The sequence below is a fragment of the Cynara cardunculus genome, unplaced genomic scaffold (genome assembly GCF_001531365.2).
Source record: "Cynara cardunculus var. scolymus isolate 2C unplaced genomic scaffold, CcrdV1 Un_Scaffold_192, whole genome shotgun sequence".
In the NCBI taxonomy this organism is placed as follows: domain Eukaryota; kingdom Viridiplantae; phylum Streptophyta; class Magnoliopsida; order Asterales; family Asteraceae; genus Cynara; species Cynara cardunculus.
In genome coordinates this window covers 107,578-119,754 of record NW_020200566.1, presented here as the reverse complement: position 1 = coordinate 119,754, position 12,177 = coordinate 107,578, and the positions used below count along the sequence as shown (strand labels likewise).

Below are 12,177 nucleotides of genomic sequence, written 5' to 3'. Positions count from 1 at the left end.
ATAAAAGGATAAATATAGAAAAGAGAGAATAATGAATGAAATTCTTGATACCATCTAAAAATGGACAATAGAACCACTTTTCACAAATTGAAACCTCCTCCCAAGTAACACAAGAAACACAATACTACTATTTCTTTTTCCAACATCATATTTTTTTATAGAATAAAAAGGAATCAAACTTATAAATTGTACCTGACTGACCGACTGGCTGAATGACTAACGGTTTCTCGAAATTATCCACCAAACTGAGTATAAGACGACGACGTCGTCGTGTCATTCTACTTGCTTAGCTGCTTCATCTATTCTAGCGAAGTCGTTTGCTGCTGCTGTCCCAATCATTCCATGCCCTCCCCACTCTTTAATTCTCCTTCCAGCCATGGAGGCCTGCATTCCCCCATACAATTAACATCAATTAAATTCCAACTTTAACATTTTATTTTCATATCTATGGATAAAGTTGTATATGCGGACTAATCTCTATAATATTGGGAGAGATACTTCATATACATGAAAGAAGCGTATTTTTGTAAATCAGAGGGGATGTTCGGAAAAAAGTAACTTTCTGTAACATCAAGTCACTACCAAACGACTTAAAATCATGTGAGACCAAACTGTTTTCGTAAGATCAATGAGACCACCTAAATAACATTTTTTGAAGGTAACTTTCATAGTATTTTTGCTGTGAACGTACCTTTACAATATTTTGCTGTGAAATTTCAAATGTTATTTTGTGGTCTCATGGGCCTCACAGAATTAGGTTGGTCTCACGTGAGCCTAACCCATAACCAAACAATTATGTATGGATAACCAAATAAGATGGCAGAGTCCAATTAAGCTAACAAACAGAACCTGAATTGCATTTTTTGAGAAACTAACAAGCTAGGTCCCAGAGAGTTGTGTTCCTAATGCATCTACCAGGATCCAACTTGTTAATTTATTCAAAGACGCAACTTGTTTGTCAAAGAAATGCAATGATAAGAACCGAGCTCGTTTGTTTCGTTAAATTTTCCACAATGAGGATGGGATGCATTAACAACACCAAACCACAGGAATGAAAAATGTAATCTCATTCTTAATACAATAAAGAGTAAATTATGCTTTTCGTCCCAATGGTTTGTTGAATATTGTAGTTTTTGTTTCTGTAGTTACAATTCACTGCTATTTTCCACCCTAAAACAAACTCCTACCTCTGAATACAAGGAACAAAACAACAATGAATTGTAAATCACTATAATGAAAACAATAATTAATTGTAAATCATAAAGATGAAAATCGTAATTTAAAAGTATAAGGACAAAAATAGAAAAATTCAACTAGTCATGGGGACGAAAAAGGTAATTTACTCTACAATAAGAAAATATCGATAAAAATCTATTCACACGTCTCACCTTGTCCAACCAATGAAATCAAGACACCTCAGATTTTTATATTATTTTAGATTTATTTTATTCAAGTTTGCATTCTCTCTAATGATATATATTCATGTGATTGATGAAAAGGAAAATTTGGGATGAAAATTTAGGACACAAATTTTCTTATCTAAATGATACCTCTTTGTTCCAATTCGTTGCGTAAACCATCCAGAACAAGATCCCAGTTTGTACCACTGTTCCAGTCAGCATTCCTATCCATATTCCCTGCATCAAATTATATCTAATCTCATTAATTAACCTCTTCTTCAGAAAACCACTACTCTAAAAGGCTTGCTGTATCAGCCATTGTGGCTTACCGTGGCTCAAGGCTAGTGTCTTATGTTACGTTAAGTCTGTGACACACCATGGCCTAATACGTAGTTTTTATAACACAATATTTTAATGTTTTATTTGTTAGTTTTCAATATATAACTTAATTTAAATTGTTTGCCATCATTTAATCATTGAGTAATAGTAGAAAACATATATTTATATACAACATTATATATAATATATAGATTTGTTGTCACAAGTCACGGCTTGAAAATGTGTGGCCCTAAGGCTTGAGGATTGGCCTTGCCACCACGCCTCATGCCATTTAAGGTGTGTTTGATGTCTAGACATGATAAGAAAACAATTGTTTAGCGTTTGGTAAGACAGTACTGGACAGAATAGAACAAGGTAAATGACCAATTTATCCCTAATAGGTTGTTTATATATTTTAATTAATTTATGTAACTTATTAAAATATTATATATATATATATATATATATCATTAGAAAGTTTTCGTCAAAACAATTAAAACGACACCAAAATAAAAAATTCATATAGTTTTCCAATTTTTATTTTATCCCTCTTCTAGTCTTGTACATTATTTTTTATTATTAATATATAATATATCACATAAATTAATAAAAATAATATTTTAAGGCCGGTAAAATGAAAGTTTAAAAATCATAAAATACAATAATAAAATTTAAAAAATGAATAAAATGTAAAAAAGAGATCTTTTGATGTTTTAAAAGAGAATTAAGTTTTATTATGAGGTTATATCGGTAAAATATAAGTTTATTTCATCTTGTTCCACCCTGTTCCATGGGGTAAGGATGGAACAGGCCGGTTCCACTTTGTTTCACTCTATTTCCGGTATGTTCCATATAAAAGTCCTGTCAAACATGGAACATGGATCCCTATTATGTTCTGTCCAGTGTACCAAACTCTCAGAGTTTGGAACTTGCCGAAAACCTTTAGCAAAGACTATATCAGCTACTAACTCACTCACCTGTATACCCAAGTTCACTGCAAAACCCAAAGCAAGTCCCAAAGGTATGCCAAATATGTAGTAGCATGCAATGTTGACATAAGCAACCAACGCTTGCCATCCAGCCCCAATTGCCACCCCTGCATTCATTTATGAATTCTTAATCTCATTCATCACCCTCCAATCTCAACAAGCATAATCATATCCATAATGAATGAATGCATATAAGCAATACCAGAGAGTGCGGGTTGAATGTTGTTAATCACGATGCACGCTGCTAGCAGAGGAGTGAGTTTGTTAACGGCATGTTGAACTTCTGCGCTGTCGGCAAATAATCTTGGATACTGGTGTCGGAAGATAATAAGAATGATGGCAAGCAAAAGACCGATCAAAAATGATGAAACCACAACCACGACCACCGAGAATTTCGCGGTTCTGGGGTGTGCAGCACCTAGTTCATTCGACACCCGCACACTGCATTGAATCCATAATCAACATTCCATGCTTCACATTAATTAAAAACCTTTAATCATATGATATAAGGTATAATGTTTCTTCGGATTAAATTTAGTTACACTTTTACCTGATAGATGCATTGAATCCAATAGCCACCATCACTACCCATCCCACAATGTTTGTGCTGCAAAATTTAGAATTAATTTAACAAGAGATCATGATGCTTCACAACTGTAAACAAGTACAAACGAGTTAGCTTTCTTTTCAGTTGGAATCCATATCAGCTAGATTTAGGGCTTGTTTGTTAGTAGCTCTATGAGATTCATGACTCACAACTCATTCAGTTAGCTATACATGACCATTTGGTAGTGACTTAATGATATAGAAAGTGTCCTTTCAGTAAGTTTCTAGAGCGGAGTTTTATGCGGAAAGCTAAGTTTTTCCCAAACTTAACCCTCCCAATTAATAAACACACTGCCTCCATCTATGAAAAACCTCCCAAACAAAAACCTTCCCGATCTATATAATCAGATTAATCCATACAAGACTTGACGGAAAACAAACCAAACAGCCCCTTAGACCATTTCTTCTCTGTATATTCTGGAGCCTCCATCCTCTCCTCCAGGGATCTTCCAGAGAGTATATTCTGGAGCCTCCATTCTTCTCTGTATATTATGGAGCCTCCATTCTCTCCGCATATTCTCATAATTTCATCCATGTTTATACTTTTATTTTATTTTTATTCTACGGGTCTGGTATTCACTTTTTCGCATCAATAGATAAGACTCGCCACATCTTGATTCATCTTCACATAATATATAAGTAGGATGGATGCAGAAATAGAAATTTGATAAAAGGACCAAAATGAATTCTGTAATCTTCAAGATCAACTTTGAGGAAAATTGCATAAACAATATGGTATTTAACTTCAACATCAAGAATGCAGGAACACCCTTATCACATGTGATAATACACGTGAGGGAGCCTGGTGATGTGAGGAAGACGTGTTATGCGACTTAGGTTGCGCCAAAGATCGTTGGCGTCTATGATTAGTATTAGAAACACCCTTATCACATGCTATTTTACATGTGAGGGGGTTTAGTGGTGTAAGGGCGACTTCGCTCGCAAACTAGATCGTGCAAAAACTCGTCCACGTCTCTGATTTAGTATTAAATTTGTATCATATGTGATTGTCTATAGTAAAAGGGTGCTCTCACATTTTCGTAAAATGAAGGTGTTCTCGTTTGAACACCCAAGTAAATAGAAATATAGGAGAAAATACCATTTATAATACAACACCAACTAAACTTTAGAATAAATTACATGTTTCGTCCCTACGGATTAGGTGTTTTTAACGGTTCTTGTCCGTTTTTTAAAATTTTAACATAGCATGTCTTTGTGGTTGCACTTTTTAACAAGTTACATCCCTGTGGTTACATTAAGGACTCAATTTGTTGTAAAAATGCATCCACAAGAACATGATCTGATGCATTTTAAAAAAAAAGGATAAAGACCGTTAAAAACATATAACCACGGAGATGAAACAAGTACTTTAGTCAATATTTCATGTTCAACTTTCTTTTTTCTTTTTTCTCGCAGCAACACATAGTGGACGATCATGTTGGTTCAAACACAAAGTCATAACTATTATTCTAACAAATCTTACATAATTTGTGATTGTAAATTATGACTTCTTTTATAAGATTTTGGTAGTGATAGCGTTGTAAAACACTCAACAAGCATTTTACTTTGTATTTAAGGAACTTTAATGCCTTGGTAATGCAATTTTTTTATCCAGGTATTGAAAGCTTAAACGCGAAAATGATAAAACGGCTCAATTAGTGGACTCTACAAGCTTAAACACGAAAATCATGAATTATCAAGGACTTGAAATCAAAATGAAAGAAAAAAAATAACAGTACAAGAAAAGCAGCCGTTGGTACAAGTCAGAAATAACATAAAAAGGAAAGAATAAATTACGTTTTTCGTCCCTGTGGTTTCTCAAAAATTGCAGAATCCGTCCCTGTGGTTTTGAAATTGAGGTTCTCATTCCTATGTTTTACAATTTATTGCTATTTTCATCGCTAAGGCTAACTTCTACCTTTTAGTATGAATGTATAAGGGACTAAAATAGCAATGAATTGTAAAATATAGGGACTAAAATAGCAATGAATTGTAAAATACAGGGACTAAAACAACAATAAATTGTAAACTATGGGAAAAATCATAATTTCAAAAATCACATGGATGAGAATAGCAACCTTTGACAAACTACATGGACAAAAACGTAATTTACTCAAAAGAAAAAGATAAACCAGACCAGAGTGGGCCTTGAGGAGGCTAGAACAAAAAGAAAAAAAGTCTTCAATTTAATTTTGTTAGGGCCTCATTTGAAATAAGTTGGTTGATCTAAATTTTAATAAATCAATATAGTTTTAGTTGATCTAAACGTTAGTAAATCAATTAGTTTCTTTGAGTTTGGGAGAGAGGTATCCTGATATTTTTCAACTTCTTCCGTAACTCTTTTGCTAGACAATTGTCTTCATTTATTGCGGATATACATAAGACGAAGAATGGGGTTGAAACCATTGCTTTGTATTTCATATCTGACCCAAGTGATTCTATACAAGCATATTTATAATTTTATATAAAACTTCTATCTCTAACATACTTAGGTTTTGTTTGTTAGAAGTTTAATTAGCTTAATGAGACTCGCAACTTATTCAGTCAATTATACATGATTGTTTGGTAGTGGTTTGTTTAGTAAACTTCTAGGGGAGTTTTATGTAGACAACCAAATTTTTCCTAAAATTGCCGCTTCGAATTAAAAACCACATTACTTCCATCTATGAAAACTCCATCTCAAACAAAAATCTTCCTAATCTATATAAACAGATTAATCCACACAGAAAACTCTAAATCATATTACACTTAACGGAAACCAACCAAACAGTCTTTTATTAACACAAGCAAAAATACGAGAGTACAAGTAAATACAACATTAAGTACAACTACTCTAATACCATTCTCAAATAAATGTAATAACTTTGTTTTAATAATATCCCACATGACATGTAGTATATAAGTTGTATGCTTTTAGTTTCTAAGATTCTTTATTGATTTGTTTTCATTGAAAGACATTTTATGTATTCAATATCAATTAAATAATGTTCCTAATCACTTATGTTTAATTTTGGAAGAAAAATTTGCATGTATAACATAGCTGAAACTAATAACTGGAGTTCACTAAGCTACAGTCATAGTGTTTATATCCATATGTAACAACGAATCATATCCGATAAACATAATCAATCATGGGCGAAATACCATCTCTATGAATAATGGAAAAACAAAGGATTATTGGGCTAGTAGTATTCGGGTTATTAGACCAGATGTCAAGGGTGAGCTTTGGTAAATATCATATATATAAAATAAAAGTTCAGGAAAAAAAACAAAAAATATTGGCACTGGGAAACAAACCGGACATGACAAGTGCTTACTTATCAGACCCGGGGACCGTGAAGCAGAGTAAGCGCAAGTTCCCATGAACCAGCAAGAAAGAAAACAAGAAAAAAACTAAACGAATGATTGTGAACGCATTTATTTAAAAGAGTTCACATATTTTGATGTTAAAACAAATGGCATGAAACCTGCTGTCACAGATTTATACTCGATGCAACATGTATCATCAATAATCTAATAAGGACATCTTTAATGAAGTTTCTTATAATAACTCACTTTTTTTTTATTTTGTTTGTCAAATCATTTTCACCTTTATCAAATTAAGAACACCATTTACTTTTTCAAGATTTAATTAAAGTCAATAAAATATATAGATAAACCAACAAAAAAGTCACTGTACACCAACTTAGCTAAGGTTCTAAAAGCATTTCCAATATAACGTTCTAATTAGCAAAAAGTGTAGTGCATTATAAGAACTATCATTGTGGAAAATTCTTATAAGAACCTCATCCCTTTTAGATCAGTGATCGGTGTGAAATTTTCTGGTATATATATACTATATTATAAAGTATTTGACAAAAACTCTTAAAAACCATTTTTATGCATGAAGTACTGTTTATTTATGCATATTTTTAAAAATTCAAGATTACAAGTAATTGTACATAAGTACAACTTATTAAAGCTTCATATTTGAATTTGTGTATTTAACTGTAAATAAACATAATCAAATAGAAGATAATCATCTCATTTTAAATATAAAAAATCTAAAATATAATTAAAATAATCATTGAGTTCTAACAAAATACTTAATTATTATCTTTATAAAAATTATATTATTAAACCAAAAATAAAAAAATGAATTAAAGAAATACATAGAAAATGAGAAATTTTAAATAGTTAGTTTGGTATTAATATCAATATTTTTTTTTCAAATTTTTATGATATATCTTCATATTTAGAGTTTATTTAAAAATAAAAACATTATCATTTTCTCAGAACCATATAAAACTGTATTATAACATAAACTGAGACAAAAAAACGAAACATTAAAATCAAAATGTATCTCGCTATATTATGCGAGTACTCTTATAATTTATTTTAAAGTAAGGATTCAACATTGAAAATGAAAATATACCTTTTTATCAGGGTAATAAATATTAGTTAATTTATAATGAGATTTAAAGTATATTCCATTTCGGATTGAAGGTATGTTACTTAACTAATCGGGTTTGGCTCGTGCATTGAAAAGTTGATGATCCACACACCGAATTGATGTATAATTCTATCCAAATTCCTCCAAATCAAACCGAAAAGAATAAAGCATAAAAAGTAATGGGACTAAAGACACATGACTCCATCCACAATACGTGTAGTTCACATTATTGTCTGGTAACATGAGGTGTATGGTAAAAAAAGGTGCAACTTGTGAAAGCTGCTATGTGGGTACGGTCCATCGTAGTGAAAAAATCAGGGGCGTAAAATGTGTCACCCTATTATTTTGTTGAGTACAACCGTATATTATTTGAAACTATAATAATAACACTGGTTTCTTTTGATAGAGTTGCCTTGTACGGTCTCTTTTCCCCTTCCAATAACGTATTTGAATCTCATTTATATCATTTTCTTAGTTTTTAACTTCAGATTTATTATGTTTATATAAAATTTTGGGATAAAATACTCGAAAACAATTTGTCATATGAAAAAAAAATTAACCAACAAACAAATGATGATTTTGTAAAAAATATCTATAAGTCCCTTATTTTTATAGACAAATGGTGCGACCAATCGGAAAAAAAAGGCCCACATGCTATTCATTATCATAAACAGCAAAAAAAACAATTGTGTTTTTCATGCAGAATATTTCATAAATAAGTAAAAAATAAACAATAGAAGGTGAGGGATGATACTTACCATATGGAAAGTGCATCCACAGCAGCTTCAGCATTCTTCATATATCCAGCAAAGAGCACCAACGCCATAAAATACCATGTTTCCAAGCTGCAGTTGATGCACGATTTTCAATAATTTATTGCAGTAAAATAATTAGGATCACATTACATATGAAGCATTAACGACTTGCAAATTTAATTGGTAAAGTTGAATTCGATGTCGAATCGTTTATGAGATTTTTACAAGTTTCTTATCTTTCCCAAATCACATCCAAATTTTGAAGTGAATCCAAGAAAATTTCAATGGTAATTCGTTCCTACGGATACAATAACACCAAGGAATCAAGTCAAATCTACTGTGATGATGTACAAATTGGGACCGAAATTCATCCACTTAATTACTCATTTCCACTAGATTTCTTATTTCATATCAAATCAAGTTGTGATGATTTGAAAATATATGCAAACGAGATCGATTAGAAGAAGAACATATGAACATATGAAATCAGATAAATCGTATGGAATAGAATTTACTAGGGATAGAAGAAATATCTTACCAAAGCATAATAGCAGAGGCGAGAGATAGCCTAACAAATCCCCACAGATTATGGAAGGCAGCCCAACTAAACCCGGACCATGCTCGACCACATGCCCCACTGAAAATATAGATCAACTGAGCTACTACGATGAACCACCAAGACAAGTTCAGCATCAGAGCTCCTCCGGCCAGCCCCCACCCCAATTTCAACATAAGCAGCCAACTAAACAGAGTATGCAGACCTAACGCCACCGCCGATATACACGCCATCACCATCATTTTGCTCTGTGCTTGCAGAAACTTAGAGATCGGGAAGTTGAGCGCGTAAGCAAAGAGTTGCGGAATCATCCATAACGCCAATCCCCCCGCCGCGTTTGATATATCCTCCGTTTGTCCGATCAACTTGAGCAATGGCGTCGCGAAGATGTATATAAACATCAAAAACAGAGCAGCAACTAGCAGTATAACCCACGATCTCTGCATGTAAATCCCTAGCATATCCAGCTGACCTGCTCCATATGCTTGTCCACACAAAGTCTCCAATGCGCTCCCCATTCCAAGCTATTCAAAATTTCAAATCACACGAAATAGATCGTTTAGTCTATCTCACAAGCAAAACTAATCTTCACCTACTCTTCCAGAACATAATCCATGCGTATTTGACCGATTGAAGCTATTCAAATTACACAAAATAGATCGTTCAATTTAAAAAGTTTTTCTCACTCGTTTTCTTGTAACTAGCAGAAACGTAGGTAAGCAAAACGGAGAATTAATCGATAACTAACCATGGTACCGAAGGAGAAACCGGCGATGACGGAGTTTTCGACGGAAACAGCAGCGAGTTCGAGAGTTCCGACATGGCCAGCGAACGTTTGAGTGATGGCGCCGAGTGAGTATTGACAGACAGATGTGAAGATAGCTGGACCGGAGAGAAACCAGAGTTTTCTAGACTCAATTCCGAATTGGATTAAGAAGTCGTTGATACCGGTGATGGGAGGGATGTCATCGGCGTCTGCAACGAAGGAGGAAGAGAAGGAAGCGTTTGACGGATGATGGAAGGAAGTAATGGCGGTCTTAGCGTCGTGATCGGCATCGAGAAGCGGCTCTGTGGCTCTGTTCTCCATGGTCGTCGTCATGTAGTGAGACAGGACAAGGACAGGTCGATTATGGTGGGAAGAGGATGAGGAGACGAAGGATACGTTCTGTCAAATCTTCAAAAGCTCAAATGTTGCAAAAAGGGTACAAAAAATATGTTGCAAAAATGGGTCCAAAGGTTGTGAAAAGAGTCCACGTATTATATAGACATGGAAAGCTCTGAGAGAGAGAGAGAGAGCGCTCCGGAGAGGTTCCGGATAAAATCTAAAAAGAAAAAGTAAAAAATTGAAATTTTTTTTGGTAAACATTAATCTGGATGGTATACAGATGTGTATATAAGTAATTAAAATTGTTTTTTTGTTTTATGTATGTGTATATGTTATACATCTATGCATACCGGATAAATTGCTTACAAATTATTTGTATGCATATGTGCATACGGTCTAAGATGAACGATTATATAGACATGGAAATAGTTAAGAGAGAGAGGTGCGGGGAGTTTCCGGATAAAATCTAAAAAAAAAAGTAAAAAACTGAAAATTTTATTGGTAAACATTAATCTGGAACGTATGCAAATGTGTATATAAGTAACTAAAACTGTTTTTTTTGTTTTATGTACATATACATGTTATATACCTATGCATACCGGATAAATTGTTTATAAATTACTTGTATGCACATGTGCATACGATCCAGAATGAACGGTTATCGATTGTTCCTCATCTTTTCATTTTTTGAGGTTTTCATCTGAACCTGACTCTATATATGTATATATATATATATATATATATATGCATAGGTAGAGGTTCAAACGAGAACCTCTGTTATTTACGAGAATGCGAGAACAATCTACTAAGCTTAAACTTTTTTAATCAATAATTTAAATTATATTAAATACAAATAAGTCAGTAAGGGCAGTAATGTCATTGGGTATTTTTTATAGTTTTTATTTTATTTTAATTAATTAGAATCATCACATCTTTTTTTGTTAGGATTGATCACGTTCATTGTATCATTTTCTTCCTTTTCACTTTCTGATATCTTTTTCTTCTCATCGGTCCATAGTATCCAAAAAAAATTCGATCTAGAATGGAGGATTTGAATGTTGTAGGTTAATAATTGAGAATTTTTATGTTTATCACATGTGACAAACATCCCAATTTGAAATTTTCTGAAGATAATTTTGTTGATGATGATGAAAGTTCGATAATACCGTGACAACAATAATATTTCATAGTTTTTTTCTAAATCGGTTGTGTTATCATCAGAACTACAATGATATGTGTTTTTTTTTATCACATGTGATAAAAAGTACATGAAATTATGAATGTTAGCATTTTTAGTTGATTTATAGTTATTGGTACATGTTGATTTGAGTTTAATGTTATAGTAGTTTTGTATTTGAGAATTTTGATGTTTATCACATGTGATAAATATCCCAATTTGAAATTTTATATTACTGTAATCCTAGATGAAATTGATTATCATATGATTATCACACTCATATCTCCTTGATGAAGTTAGTTATCACATAATTAATACAATCATATCACACCAAATCACGTAAACAGAATCTTTGTAATAATTATGTGATAATCACATGATTATCACCTCTTTTAGAGATTTCCCCCCGAAACAACCCCCTCTCTCTTTCTGCATAAAGTTTGATTCATTAGCATTCAAAACACATGTAGGATGCCAACTCAGCAAATTTAACGCATGAAACCTATGTTTAGCATCAACTAAGTATTTCTATTAATTTTTTCGTTTATTTTAATACACACTAAAATAATAATAATAATATATATATATATATATATATATATCTATACTATATTATAAAGCATTTGGCTAAAATTCTTAAAAACTCTTAAACTCTTAAACTCTTAAAAACTCTTAAACCCGTTCATCCCTATCCGATTTCATCTCATATCTGAATTCGTGTAACTAACTGCAGATAAACACAATCAAATACAGGATAAACATCTTATTTTAAAAATAAAAAATCTCAAATATAATTAGGATAATCATTGAGTTCTAACAGAATATTTAATTATTATCTT

At 32.5% G+C, this 12,177-nt stretch overlaps 1 protein-coding gene across 2 annotated transcripts; it reads right to left on the bottom strand.

The window, feature by feature from the left end:
• LOC112501499 (protein DETOXIFICATION 30-like) lies at nt 1–10,229 on the bottom strand. 2 transcript variants are annotated; one of them, XM_025105141.1, is made up of 8 exons: nt 9,805–10,229; nt 9,039–9,580; nt 8,504–8,590; nt 3,258–3,314; nt 2,910–3,148; nt 2,696–2,814; nt 1,551–1,637; nt 1–384 (listed from the first exon to the last, which is right to left on the bottom strand). In XM_025105141.1, the coding sequence occupies exons 1-8, from the start codon at nt 10,153–10,155 to the stop codon at nt 274–276; spliced, it is 1,593 nt and encodes a 530-aa protein (XP_024960909.1). In that variant the 5' UTR covers nt 10,156–10,229; the 3' UTR covers nt 1–273. The 2 variants fall into 2 exon arrangements, with proteins under 2 accessions (XP_024960909.1, XP_024960910.1); XM_025105142.1 differs by lacking the exon at nt 1–384 and having other exon boundaries at nt 1,570–1,653.
• Nucleotides 10,230–12,177: the final 1,948 nt, after the last annotated feature.